The 14,912-nt window shown below is 41.1% G+C and overlaps 1 protein-coding gene across 1 annotated transcript in view; it reads left to right on the plus strand.

The window, feature by feature from the left end:
• Nucleotides 1-14,780, plus strand: part of STARD9 (StAR related lipid transfer domain containing 9) — a 258,736-nt gene extending 243,956 nt beyond the window's left edge. Inside the window, exons 27-29 of the mRNA XM_030213696.1 lie at nt 8,021-8,149; nt 9,088-9,202; nt 14,596-14,780. Coding sequence (XP_030069556.1) covers nt 8,021-8,149; nt 9,088-9,202; nt 14,596-14,780 — 429 coding nt within the window. The remainder of the gene's footprint in view (nt 1-8,020; nt 8,150-9,087; nt 9,203-14,595) is intronic.
• The last annotated feature ends 132 nt before the right edge of the window (nt 14,781-14,912 follow it).

Below are 14,912 nucleotides of genomic sequence, written 5' to 3' on the forward strand. Positions count from 1 at the left end.
AGGGCATACTGAGAACATAGAATATAGTGGAATTGTGGCATAGAAGACTGGAAGTGTTCGTTGGAAGAGCACATGTTGGTGTTTATAAATTATAAAACAAAAAAGTGAGGAGAATGAGTGAGGATACCAAGAAAAATGTTTATTCACATAAAAAAATGGGTCATTTTTTATGTGAATAAACATTTTTCTTGGTATCCTCACTCATTCTCCTCACTTTTTTGTTTTATATCTCACGTTCCGTGAGGGATTTCACCTCCTTTTTGTTTTTCCGGTGTTTATAAATTAATCACCGAATTGCAGAAAGAGCAAAAAGATGTTGAAGGTTAGATGAAATGCATAATGTGAGGTGAGCAACAAAAGAAACAGAAAAATGATGAAAGGAGCCATGAAGATCGTCTTATGTCCGTTTTTGCACAGTGAGCCTCGTACAATATTCTGGATTTTCTATGTGGCATTGTCCACAATCTGCACTTTTAGAACAAAATTGACAAACTTGTGCTTTTTAATTTTCTCATATTAGCTTTTTTCACTCATATATATATATATATATATATATATATATATATATATATATATATATATAAAATTAACTTCTTTCATAAAGTTTGTGTGCTAATGTTCAATTTCTGTATCTTACTGTAGTTTTTTCTTACAAAATCATACTGATTTTTGCATCAGTATCCTGTGTCCTCTTTTGTTCAGACTAGTTGAACCATTAGACCAATTGTCCTTTAGACCAACTGACCCATTAGCCATTGTGTATTTTAGACCAATTGTCCATTAGACAAACTGTCAGGCCAATTGTCGGGGAATCTAATCATAAGTACTTGGCAGGATCCCAAAAGATTTAATTACATAAATAATTACATTTTTCTCTTACATGATGCCACACATTTTCTTTTCTTTCTTTTTTTTTCTGGCAAGATTTTTATTATATTGAAAAATTTCCAGTAGACAAAGTATAGAAATACAGGACAGTGTCTGAACATATACAGCAGAACAATTGCAATAAAGTCCATAGTACTACTACTACTAACTAACATTTCTAAAGCGCTACTAGGGTTACGCAGCGCTGTACAATTTAAACAAAGAAGGACAGTCCCTGCTCAAAGAGCTTACAATCTAAAAGACAAGAGAACAATTAACATTATTGAGAATCCCCCAATAAAACATCCCTCCCTATTTACTCTCCTCCCCCCCCCCCCCCCCCAAGATGCCAATGTGAGAGTTCTAGAAAACATACTTATAGATTTCAACTAGGCAAGGTCTGTGCAGGTCCAATTAAAGGGATTGACAGAGGAAGAAGGGGATCAAGAAGGCTGAGCCGCCCCAGATGACCGCCATGCATGATAAGTGTCCCAAACTTTATGAAAATTAACCAGATTACCACTTTTTATTGCAGTAAGTTTAGTCATCTGGTGAATGTGGTCTAATTTGCAAAGTACTCTGTTCATAGTAGGTAAGTCAGCTTATTTCCAATAAGTCGCTAGCAAAATCTTGCAAGTTGTAAAAAAATGCAGAGGCTAGCATATAATATTCTAGCTGTACTCCCACTGGGGTTTAACTTATAACAAGAAGTATTCCACTTTATAAGGGTAGAGAACCAGAAGTATTTCATGTAAAGTCTGAAAAGCAACAGTCCAAAAGGATTGGGCCACAGAGCAAGACCACCAGATATGATACATATCACCAGATTCTCATAAGTACATAAGTACATAAGTAGTGCCATACTGGGAAAGACCAAAGGTCCATCTAGCCCAGCATCCTGTCACCGACAGTGGCCAATCCAGGTCAAGGGCACCTGGCACGCTCCCCAAACGTAAAAACATTCCAGACAAGTTATACCTAAAAATGCGGAATTTTTCCAAGTCCATTTAATAGCGGTCTATGGACTTGTCCTTTAGGAATCTATCTAACCCCTTTTTAAACTCCGTCAAGCTAACCGCCCGTACCACGTTCTCCGGCAACGAATTCCAGAGTCTAATTACACGTTGGGTGAAGAAAAATTTTCTCCGATTCGTTTTAAATTTACCACACTGTAGCTTCAACTCATGCCCTCTAGTCCTAGTATTTTTGGATAGCGTGAACAGTCGCTTCACATCCACCCGATCCATTCCACTCATTATTTTATACACTTCTATCATATCTCCCCTCAGCCGTCTCTTCTCCAAGCTGAAAAGCCCTAGCCTTCTCAGCCTCTCTTCATAGGAAAGTCGTCCCATCCCCACTATCATTTTGGTCGCCCTTCGCTGTACCTTTTCCAATTCTACTATATCTTTTTTGAGATACGGAGACCAGTACTGAACACAATACTCCAGGTGCGGTCGCACCATGGAGCGATACAACGGCATTATAACATCCGCACACCTGGACTCCATACCCTTCCTAATAACACCCAACATTCTATTCGCTTTCCTAGCCGCAGCAGCACACTGAGCAGAAGGTTTCAGCGTATCATCGACGACGACACCCAGATCCCTTTCTTGATCCGTAACTCCTAACGCGGAACCTTGCAAGACGTAGCTATAATTCGAGTTCCTCTTACCCACATGCATCACTTTGCACTTGTCAACATTGAACTTCATCTGCCACTTGCACGCCCATTCTCCCAGTCTCGCAAGGTCCTCCTGTAATCGTTCACATTCCTCCTGCGACTTGACGACCCTGAATAATTTTGTGTCATCGGCGAATTTAATTACCTCACTAGTTATTCCCATCTCTAGGTCATTTATAAATACATTAAAAAGCAACGGACCCAGCACAGACCCCTGCGGGACCCCACTAACTACCCTCCTCCACTGAGAATACTGGCCACGCAATCCTACTCTCTGCTTCCTATCTTTCAACCAGTTCTTAATCCATAATAATACCCTACCTCCGATTCCATGACTCAGCATTGCCCTGTGCCATAATTAAACATCTTAAGAAGTCACTGTGTAGTGCCAGCCATAGAGTATTTTGTAGCTATTTTCCTCCAGACTATTGGCTATAGACACCTTTAATAGATCTTTAAATATAATTTCCTATTGTTTGGGCTCCAGGGAAATACCTAGATCTCGCTCCCATTTATTGCTATGGTACACAATAAGATTAGTAGAAAACAGAAGGGCCTTATAAAGACTGGTGATACATCCTCTATGACTCCCTCTCCGCAAGGCTCGCTCTAAGAGCGACTCCTCCATTCCCAGTTCACCTTTAGCCCTACAAAGGATGAAATCACGAAGCTACCAATAATGAAATCTTTGACTGTCAGACAGCCCGGATTCATGCTGTAGGTCCAAAATAGGCAAAGGTTCTACCTTCTCCAAAACCTGACCCAAAATGCGAAGTCCCCTATGTTTCCAGAGCTTATAGCATGGATCCAGCACCCCTGTCTGAAAACCTGGGGTATAGCAAATGACAATTTGTAGGTAATATTGCCTGTCAGGGAAGAAGGTACCCCACAAAGCATACCAAATGCACAGCTGAAACTCTTTACTAAGGGGGAACATAGCAATTATTTTCAAAATATCCTTCTTAGGGAGTCAGACCAATGCCCAAAGTGGGATCTGGCCCAGCCAGACCTGGTCCAAGCGAACCCAAGCTTTCGTCGAATGAGAAAGCCACTCCATAAATATACGTAATTGGGCAACCTGAAAATATTTTTTAAAATTTGGGACCTCCATGCCACCTCTACTTTTTGGTTGGTACAGCACCAACCAGTTCACTCTCAAGAGAGCGCTTTCTCCAGATGTATGCAAAAGGTTTCCATTGCAATTGTACAAAAAAAACCTGTCTAGAATAGGCGGGGGGAGCACTATAAACAGAAACAGAAGTTTTGGCAAAAGCATCGTCTTAATAGAATGGATCTGGCCAAGGCAAGAAAGATTTAACCCCTCCCAGTGGTCTAGGTCAGCAAAATGCTCCCGCAATTTAGAAGGAAACTTAGCATTAAAAGACCTGCTAAAGTGGGAGTGATATTGATTCCAAGGTATTTAATATAATGCTTTAACGAAGAAAAAGAAAATTGTGTTTGCAAGGGGCCTACCACACACTAGAGGAGAGAAATATTAAGAATTTCTGATTTTTGCATAGTGATCTTGAAACCTGACATTTGGCCATATGTTTGTAGTACAGGGAGTAATGTCTGCAGGGGAGTTTGTGGGCTGGTCAGGGTAAGCAAGCTGTTGTCTGCAAACAGCAAAATCTTATGCTCTTAATCACCCTGAACAACCCCTCGCACTCCCTCATAAGCTCTTAAGGCCCATTCCAGAGGCTCCATAACAATAGCAAAAAGGAGTGGTGATAAGGCACAGCACTGCCGGGTGCCTCTGTAAAGCTCAAAAGCAGACGTGTAGGTGCCATTAAGCTTAAGGCCTCCTAAAGGCTTGGTATAAAGAAGCTGAATCCAATGAAGGTAAGCTCCCCCAATTCTGATCCGTTGCAGAAACAGAGAACATCCAAAGATCAAAAGCATAGGCACCCTATCCATCTGAGCCTGATATAGAAGATGTAGAGTTTTACGGATGTTATCAAATGTCTGATGTCCATGAATGAAACTGGCCTGATCTTCATGGATGATATACGGTAAAGTCTTCTGTAGACAAAAAGCCAAGGTTTTTGTAAACAATTTTTAATCTGTATTTAAGAATGAGGTTGGCCTTTATGAAGAACAAAACAAAGTATTCTTACCAGGTTTAGGCAAGATGGAAATTATGGCCATACGCCAAGTGTAGGGGAGTTAGGAAGATCGACCAGTCTGTTAAATACACGGAGGAAAATAGGGGCCAGAAGTTTAATAAAGCACATAAAATCTGTTGGGAAACCCATCTGACCCTGGGACCTTTCCTAGTTTAAGATCCTTAATAGCTAGTTCAACCTCTGACAGGTTGATGGGGCTTGATAAGGCCTCAGTATGCACAGGTGAGAGACATGGCAAAGAGAGCAAGTCTAAATATCTATGGAGGTCCACATCTGAGGGTGTTATATCTGATTGGTAAAGATTGGAGTAAAATCGGACAAACACATCCTGAATAGAGTTGGCATCTGTATGGACCATGCCGGTCTCGTCCTGGATACTAGGAACACAATTACACGCCCTTTGCTTGTTCAGTTTTGAAGCCAGCATTCAACTGGTACGGTTACCAAATTCAAAGTGAGATTAACTCACTCTCTACAAATTCTCTGCAATTTCTGCCAATCGCAGCTCCTGAAGTTCCAGTGTGTGTGATGGAGCTGATTTTTCAAAGTCGCAGTAAGCCCCTGGGTCTGAGCTTTGTGTTCCAACTCATCCAAGTGAGCCAGCAAGGTTTGTTCTGTCAAAAGGTTTGTCTGAATAACATGGGCCTGTAGAGCAATATGTTTACCCCATAGTATATATTTTAGCTGTTTCCATAGAATGTCAGGCGTCATGCCTGCTGTATCATTCAATTGGAGATATTCTTTGATCTCTGGGAGATATCAGCAGGATCCCCAAGTAGGCTCTCATTTAAATGCCAATAGCAAATTCCCAACTTATGATCCATAGTAAGATTAAAGTCCCCTCCCAGAATAACATCCCTTTCAGCATGGTTTAGCAAGAGCGTATTAAGTGCCTCCCAAAAAGTGGAATTCAGTTCATTAGGAGCATAAACATTAACTATAGTATAGTCCCTGGAACCCAGTTTCAAGTTAATTAAAAGATATCTGCCCCCTTTATCCCAAACCGCTTTTTAAGCTTCCCATATATGAGATATGGAAAATGCTATCATAACATCTCCGGTTTTCTTACGCAATGTATTGGATGAGAAATAAACCATGGTGTATTCAGGATGTTTACAGAGACACTTATGCTGCGGGAGCAGATGTGTCTCTTGAATCAGGACTACATCCGCTTTCAAACACAGCAACTCTCTGTACATGAGCTGATGCTTTTTTGGCGAATTTAAACCCCTAACATTTAGGGTGAGCCATTGTAAAAAGCAATGTCAGAGCAAACACAGAGAAGTACTAATATAGTAAAGACCCTTTTCTCCTCACAGTCCCATATTCCATCTTAACAGTCCCATATTCAATCTCCCTACCCCCCCAACTCCTTTCTCAGAGGTGAATACCTCAAGTGTGTCCATTTAATCTAAAGGAGACACTCTCAGAAGAAATAACTCTCACAAACATTAGCAATCCCCCATTACACAATTAAAATAGCCACTATTTTGAAACCTTCATTAGAAATCATATAACACATTAACATAACTGGAGCAATCTACCAAGAAATATTGCATTGTTTATAGTGTCTTATTAGTATTCAACTCATTATCCTTCTCCCTTTCTATCAACTCTCACCAGAGACACAGTTTGCAGTTCTGTCATTCGTGGAGGAAGGAAAACAGAAAATGAGCAGCGGCTATAATCCTCTTAATAGCAAGGGAACCCACAACTAAGGACTGAATAGTTTAGGTCGCTGAGCCTTCATGATGTTTAGCATCCGCTTGCTGACACCAGTCATTCTTGGAAACACATTGCCGTTTGTGTTGCATGAACACCTGCCATAGATATTTGAGAGACAATCTTTTGAAGCGACATCAAACTCCAGAAAAAAACCCTCCAGCTTCCAAAAGGAAGCAAAGTTGATATAGCTTGCCTTCTTTGTACAAAATCGGAGCAAATGGGTGTTTCCATCAATACCAGATATCTTGAGCTCGCAAGAACTAATGAGTTAATGGTTTCAGGGCTTGGTGACGCTGGAGAGTGGCTGCCGCCAAATCCTGGTAAATTTCAACTGAGTAAGAGTCCCAGCAGAAGTTATCCATTGAGCAAGCTTTATGCACCACTTTTTCTTTTAGCTTGAAATCCACGAAACATGCAATAATGTTTTTAGGTTGGTTAGGGCACGAAGTCACCAGAGTTGTATGCACACATTTCAATAATACAGTGTCCGGTGAGATTTTGTGGTGCTCGTCACTAAGTAAGGTGCTGACAAGTTGTTGGACTACACGCTCGCAGTCTCTGTATGTTGGGGTTTCATGAATTCCTCTAAAGCGTAAGTTATTCCAACAGCTTCGATTTTCTAAATCTTCTATTTTTCCTAGTAATTGCTGTCAAGTATTGCAAGCCATAATAAGTTTCTTATCCAGCACAGCCAGGGCCTCATCATGTTCTTCTAAGTCGTTTTCTGCTTCTTCAATTCAGTGATCTAGTTCACGCAGTGCCCCGCGCAGATCAGCCCCCAGTTCTGTGGGTTCTTCCTACACAGCTCGTTTATCGGTTTTGATGTCTTGGAGCCAGGAGCGGATCTCTGCCAATGGTTCACCTTCCTATTCGCCCACAGAGTCATGAATCATAAATAGATCTAACTGCGAAGCTGATTCAGATTGCAATGCAGTCGCCATGTGTTCTGTAGCCGAGTTCCCCCGAAAGGAAACCCAGTGAGATCAGGTGTTCTAGTTTTAATGCTCATTAAGGCCGCTTAAAAAAGAATGAGTCAGAGCCAAACAGGGTAGTGAAATCACTCTGATTGCTCCAATATTTGAAGGATTATTCAGAGCTTCTCTGAAAGCTTAACTTTTAAGCGGCCATCTTGCTTGGTGACGTCCTATGCCACACATTTTCAAACCATGGTACGTTGTTGCGCCGAATGATTTTTTGTCATGTTTGAATAATTTGGAAATAAAGAGAAATTGATAAAAAAAATTTGCTTCTACTTGAATCTTGTGTAATCAGCAGAAAACAACGTTATTGTTAAATATTTTGGTATTTTTATTTATTTATTTGTTTGTTACATTTGTATCTCACCTTTCCTCACCTATTAGTAGGCTCAAGGTGGCTTACATAGTTCCGGAGAGGTGGTTACAGATTCCAATGTGAACAAATACAGTGTAGGGGTACCATTACAGTGACATACAGTATAGACGTTCTGGTAAATTGATTTGGTGTGGTTCATCCCAAGCAAATTGCTAGGATGGGATCTTGTGTCAGTGGATGAGTACTGTCATTTAATATGAAAAACATGTTCATAAGTTGTCTGTTAATTCTTTGCACTGTTCCATTAAATTGTTTTCCACAGGAAGAAGTCAAGGTGAAGAATTTTTTAAGCACAAGCACTTTATGTACCAGTTCCAGCCTCAGTCTTTCCTCTAGCCCTACATCTGGTTACAATAGCAGCAACAATGATTCTAGCAAGCAGAAGGGACAGGTAAAGGAGATCTTCTTATTAAGTGATATTCAGGAATAACTTCTCAAGCAATAGAATTATGAAAGGCATGCAATTCGTTATTATAAAACATGGTTTTGATCTTCAGTGAAGGCAAATAATTTTATTTTCATGGCTTCTGGATGAGTTATGAATAACCACCACAAGCCTTACAGAGTTTGACTGACTTATGTGGTAGGATAATCATATCATTAGCCCCCAGGTTTGCATGCAAAAGAAACTAATACAGAAAACTACACCTAGGGTAAAGGATAAACTGCATATTAGCATAATCATGAGTTTAATTACCTTAGGGGCTTATTTACAAAGGTGTGGTAATGTGCAGTAACTGCTAGAAAGAGCATGTTCTCTTATACTGGTCCTTCTCTGGAATTCATTACCTGATGAAATTTACAATGCTGCCTCTTATCCGGGTTTTGGAAACTCTTGAAAACATGGTTCTTCTAACAATGTTTTAAGGAGGGTATCAAATTTATTATTTGACAAGATTGGTAATGTTCATTCTTGGGTTATTGTTTTTAGTATATGTGGGGGCGTATTTTCAAATATGAGCCCCGTTGTGTTTTTATGTTGGTTTTAATGTTTGTCCTTAATATTTAATTGTGGATTGTAAACCGGTTTTATACTTTGGTAAATAAATCAAATTATCTCAATGGCAGATAATGTGTTAGCTACACCTATTCGGATGGTGGTATCTGGGGCCACTTTATGTGCCTCATTAACAGTTAACATGGGGTAACTACCTGTGCATTAATCATAAGGCACATTCTTTGTCCATTTCCACAATAGGAAGTTAGCGTAGCAGTTAGTGTGCACTAATTTATGTGCTAATATAGCTTAGTAAATAGGCCCTTTCATTTTGTTGACATTTATGTCTGTATCTCTTCTAATCATTTCTACTCTGTCCTCTTAATTTTAAGTACCGGAACACTCCTGGAAGCAAAGAACATTCAAGGGGAGATACCAGAGGTCGCTCAGATGTTCGAAACAGTCAACTTTATGTGTCAGAACAGTCGCTAGGGAATTCAGCTGGTGGTAAGTGAACAATAAATGCTATAATGCTATAGCCCAGTCTTAGATTTATAATAGAGGAGAGAGGGACGTGCATTATAATACTGCAACAGCAGATCTGATAAGAGCATTTGCGATTTCCCTCCTGATTTTAATCACCAAAGCAACTGATCACCAGTTTGGTTCCAAAGGGTAAAGAGGAGTTTTGAGAATTACTTCTTAAATTCAAATCCAGCACAACCATTTTATATTTATTGTATGGAGTCACTTTCATCATGATTCACATTTCTTTTCATCAGATGTTTCAAATGAAGTGAAGCATGTGAACAGCAATTCTTTAATCTAGGTTTATAATACTAGCATTTACCTAAGAGGGGAAGTTATCAGTGTGAGCTGCCATTCATATATGTTGTTGTCTGTTAACCCTGTTATGTAACAGCAGCCCATGTTGATAACTACACTACAAATTGCTAGTCTGCAAATACCTACTTAATTTCCATAGTGCATATTTGCAAGGGGGAGGGGGAGTGTACCCAAAGGTGGAGCATGGGTGGAAGAAGGCCTTTCTTCCGCTTATATGTGTAACTTACAGAATGCTGCTGCAGATAAGTAACACATTCCTCTCAGTTCCTGCAGGTGTCTTTGGTTACATGCTAATTGTGGTTTCAAAGAAACAGTAAAAGAAAACTGCTGTTGACATTTTTTTTTTTATTTAAACTTAGGCCTTGAATCAAATAGATTGAAAATTCTGCAGGAAACAAAATCCTTCTTGGAATCCCTATGGATTGAAATTCCATGTGTAAAGGGGAAAAGGATAGTGATAGGAGTGTACTACCATCCACCTGGCCAGGATGAAGAGATGTATGTAGAAATTTTATCAGAAATTAGGGAAGCTAACAAACTGGGCAACACAATAATAATGGGTGATTTCAATTACCCTGATCAACCCCAAAAGGAATAGTAGAATACAATCAACACTCGCAACAAAATTCAACTGCAATACAACCCAGTATTGGAGATGTATAATCACTAGTATTCATGAAATGTGGAGAAAAAAAGACTTCAGAAACCAATGGAGAATACTCATTATGCAGGAACAACCTTTCAATTTTTAGAGTACTCCTCTTCTTCAATCACTAGTCTTCACAAAAAAAACTCCACTCTTCTTATTCATGCAATACATGCACATACACCTTCCACAATACTCTATGGTAGAGGCTTATACCAACTATATACATCCGGTGAAACAATTGTTAGTTAACTTAAATATTCTTGTTGCTGTCAATCCGTACTGTCTTCCACAGCATACGGTACTCATGAAGCCCAACAGGAGACCCTGTTTCGCCACTATCAGGCTGTTTCAAGGGCCAAACTTTATCACAGACTGCTACATCCCATGCTTCTCACTTCACCGCGTTAACTGCCAAACAGAGATGGCAGATACTCCCATCTACTTCATTGTCCCTTTCGTCTGGTTTTAGATCTCAAAGGTCTAAACCACTGTTTCTGAGTGTCGCACTTTCCCATTGGGACAAAGAGCAGTCATAGCCTCGGTTCAAGTGAGAAAATTTCTCACCGCCCTCAATCTCAATCTCAAGGAGGCATACTTGCCTATACCTATATGGCTGCCACATCAGAGGTTTCTACGTTTTGCGGTGCAGGGCTATCACTTCCAGTTCATGGCTTTGCCCTTCAGTCTTGCTACAGCTCCAAGAATGTTTATCAAGGTGATGGTGGTGGTCTTCCTTTAGTGCCAGGGAATCATTCACCCATATGTTGATGACGGGTTGATTTTTGCGTCATCCTATTTGAACAGTGTGGTGGTGACGAACAAATTTATCTATCTTCTGCAGTCAGATTGGGTGATCAATTTTGAGAAGAGCAGACGAACTCTGTCACAGATGCTGGAGTGTCTGGGTGAACTATTCAACATAGCATGCGAGAGGATCTTCCTCACGGAACGCAGGCGGTCAAAGCTGGTTCAGCAGATTGGTCTTCTCCTCAGTCAAGGCAGGCCCAGGGACTGGGACTACATCCAAGTTCTAGGGTCAGTGATGGTAGCAGTGGAAGTTGTACCATGGGCAAGAGCTCATATGCGGCCATTACAGGAGTTTCTTCTCAGCCGCTGGTCTCCAGTATCACAGAAGTACAACCTTTGTCTCCCTTGGATGCTGGTTGCCAGACGGAGTATGCAGTGGTTGTCACCCATGAATTTGACTGTCTGAGCTCCTTTTCCAGTAACACAATGGCAAGTGGTGACAACAGATGCCAGCAAGTTGGGTTGGGGAGCTCATTACAAGTGCTATCTGGCACAGGACACCTGGACAGAACAGGAATCTCAGTGGTTGATAAATCACTTGGAGCTCAGGACAGTGTGGAATGCCTTACATGACTTTTCTGTCTTTGTGGCAGGGGCCCCGGCTCGAGTTTTCTCTGACAATGTGTCTGCAGTGGCTTATATCAACAAGCAAGGCAAGACCCACAGCTGGAGGCGGCCTCCCTCATGAGGTGGTGAAAGATCTTCTCTGCTTGTCAGCAGCTCACATCACTTGGTCCTTGGACTATTGTAACACTGTATACGCAGCTGTAAAGAACAGACCATTAAAAAAACTCCAAACAGCTCAGAACACCGCAGCCAGACTCATTTTTGGAAAACCTAAATATGAAAGTGCGAAGCCCCTAAGAGAGAAACTGCATTGGCTCCCGCTCAAGGAACGAATTGAGTTCAAGATCTGCATGACTGTACACAAAATCATCACGCAGATGCCCCACTATATACCGTATGCTAAACCTAGTGGACTTACCGCCCAGAAACGCCAAAAGATCGCCCGCAAATTCCTCAACCTGAACTTCCCCAGCTGCAAAGGAATGAAATACAAACAAGCTATGCTACTACCTTTGCGTACAAAAGTACACAGTTATGGAACGCACTACCTATGGCACTGAAAACCATGAATAATCTAACCAGCTTTCGCAAATCTTTGAAGACACATCTCTTCAACAAAGCCTACAAAAGACACCCTTAAGGATATAAATCACCCCTTAAACTACCCAAACACATAAAAAACACCTCTCATACGACATTACCTTACACATCTCCATCTAAAACACCTCTTACCTTCAGCTTATTATTGACAGTATTTAAGATCATGTAATGTATCTAAGAACATGTAACGACTGTATCATAACAACATTCTGTAAGCCACATTGAGCCTGCAAAAAGGTGGGAAAATGTGGGCAAATGCAATAAATAAATAACATGGAAGTGGACTTTCTCAGCAGACACTCCTTGGACCCTGGATAATGGGAACTATCTAGCCAGGGTTTTCAGCTGATAGTGGACCAGTGGGGTTTTCCACTTCTTGATGGCGAGGAAAAGCAATGCCAAAGTGCTCAAGTTCATTAGCTGTTGGAAAGAACCGGGCTTAATGGGGATCAATGAGCTACTGCAGCCCTCCTTGGCCTTCGGTAGGTTGCATGTTGAAAAGGATGACTTTGCACCAGGGTTGAATAATTCTTGTAGCCCCGGATTGGCTGCTGAGGCCGTGGTACGCAGACCTGATGTGACTGTTGGACGGGCATCTTCTCCGTCTTCCGCATGCACACAGCCTATTAGGTACACAACCTACTGAAACAAAGACTAATGCTCATGGAGTATACATGTCCCTTTGATCTTATGGCTTGGGCATTGAAAGAGCTCTAAGATGAAAAGGTTATTCGGATTCAGGAATTTCTACCTTGCTTCAGGCTTAGAAATGCTCTACATCCATAGTGTATGCAAGGGTGTGGAGGACATTCAAGGACTGGTGTTCTGAGCGTGGAATTTTCCCTTTTCCACTCAGATGGAGCACATCCTAGCATTTTTTCAAGCAATCTTCAGAAAGAATTGGCGTTGGGTTGTAAAGGTTCAGGTTGCAACTTTGGCCTGTTTTAGGGGCTGGCTACAAAAGATGTTTGTGGTTCACCCAGATATTGTTTGATTCTTGTGGGGAACAGGCTGTTTGCGGATTTCCTTTCATATGCTATTTCCAGAGTGGAATGTCCTTCGGGCTCTTCAGAAACCTTCTTTTGAGCCACTCTGGAAGGCCTCCTTGATAGGTCTTATGCTAAAGATGGTGTTCATGGTAGCTGTTGCATTGGCACGTAGAGTTTCGGAGCTTCAGGCTCACTCTTGTCGGTATCCCTTTCTCTGCTTTTCAGAGGCAGGGGTCTCCCTGTGCATGGTTCCTTTCTTCTGAAAGTGGTATCAGCATTTCATCTCAACCAATCTATGGAGCTTGCGTCCTTTTGCAGAGAGCACGAGGAGGCTAAGTATTCTTCCTTGAAGCTATTGATATGCATAGAGTCCTCATTAGATATCTGGAAGTTACAAATGAGTTTCGCAAATTGGACAGACTGTTTGTGCTTTTTGGTAAGCAGAGGCTTGGCTTCATTGCTTCCAAGCCCACAATTGCTAGATAGCTGAAGGAGACTGTCCTATCAGCTTATTTGCTTATGGCGAAGCAGGCTCCTCAGGTCTTGCGGGCTCATTTTACAAGGTGTACAGTGACATCCTGGGCAGAGACTACCTTACTGTCTCTGGAGGTAGCTGTTGAGGTGCGTGCAGAAGCCAGTTTTGGGGCTTCAGTCCTCGGTGGTGGAGCCAGGATCCCACCCACTCTAGGGATTGCTTTTGAAAATCCCACAGATGCTGGTCTAGTGGGAAGCTATGTAATGGATGGATGAATTAGGTCTTACCTGATGATAATTTTCTTTCCATTAGTCCTTCCCACTATTCCAGAGGCCTGTCTGAGTTTTCTGAGTTTTAGTCGATGCAAAGTAATGGGTTTAATGGCAATACTCACCTTGCATGGTGCTTCCTGCATATGTCTTGTTCTCTGTAAGTTGTCCAGAGATAAGAGGTCCACATATGTTTGTTTAAAGTGGTTATGTTTATTCTGAGTTTCTCCTTACTGCTTGTCTACGTAAATGTTGAGGAGCTGCACTGGGTGTCAAGAGAGATGTCTCCTCTCAGTTTTCAGTTATCTATTTCCACCTGCTTGTTGATGGACACATCAGGTAAGATCTAATTTCTCCTTGCTGTTCCATGATCCTAAAACTTCAGCATGGTTGATATGCAACTTTTTGTAAATCATCTGTTTCATATGGATTACTCTAGCTGTCCAAGAAGGTAGGATGGAACTGAGTATTAACATGGAATAGCTGTTAGTCTTTAGCTAAAAATTATAAAATTCAGGTGACTGGAAATTTACCTTTACATCTTTTCTTTTCCTGCTTTGAATTTGCTCCTCTACTACAGCAGCTTTCAAGAAGTGATATCAGCTTCTTTGATTTTATCATGCTATGCTTTATCTGTCAGGTCACTGTTTTATCTCACTAGTGTTTAAGAGTGTTTTTTTTAATCCCTCTTATTTTAGGGGTGATTGCCACAACACTTTCAGCTACTGAAGCAAGCAGAAGGATTCCACCAATGCAGCAGTTTGGTAACAGTCCTGGATCCATCCACAGACCAAACCATCCCTTCGGCCCGTTAAAGTCATGTCCTTCAACTACTTACCAGGATTTGTCAAACATGTTCTGGCTAATGCTACTGCTGAAGTGAGTAAAATAACATCACTGGCCATTGTTTGTAATTAAAAGTTCTTTGTAATTTTAGCCACATTGGAGCTGTTCTCTTGATTTCCTACTTGTTGTGAGATACATTTAGAGTCTGATTTTGTAACAAGACACCCGA

The sequence above is a fragment of the Microcaecilia unicolor genome, chromosome 9 (genome assembly GCF_901765095.1).
Source record: "Microcaecilia unicolor chromosome 9, aMicUni1.1, whole genome shotgun sequence".
NCBI classification, from domain to species: domain Eukaryota; kingdom Metazoa; phylum Chordata; class Amphibia; order Gymnophiona; family Siphonopidae; genus Microcaecilia; species Microcaecilia unicolor.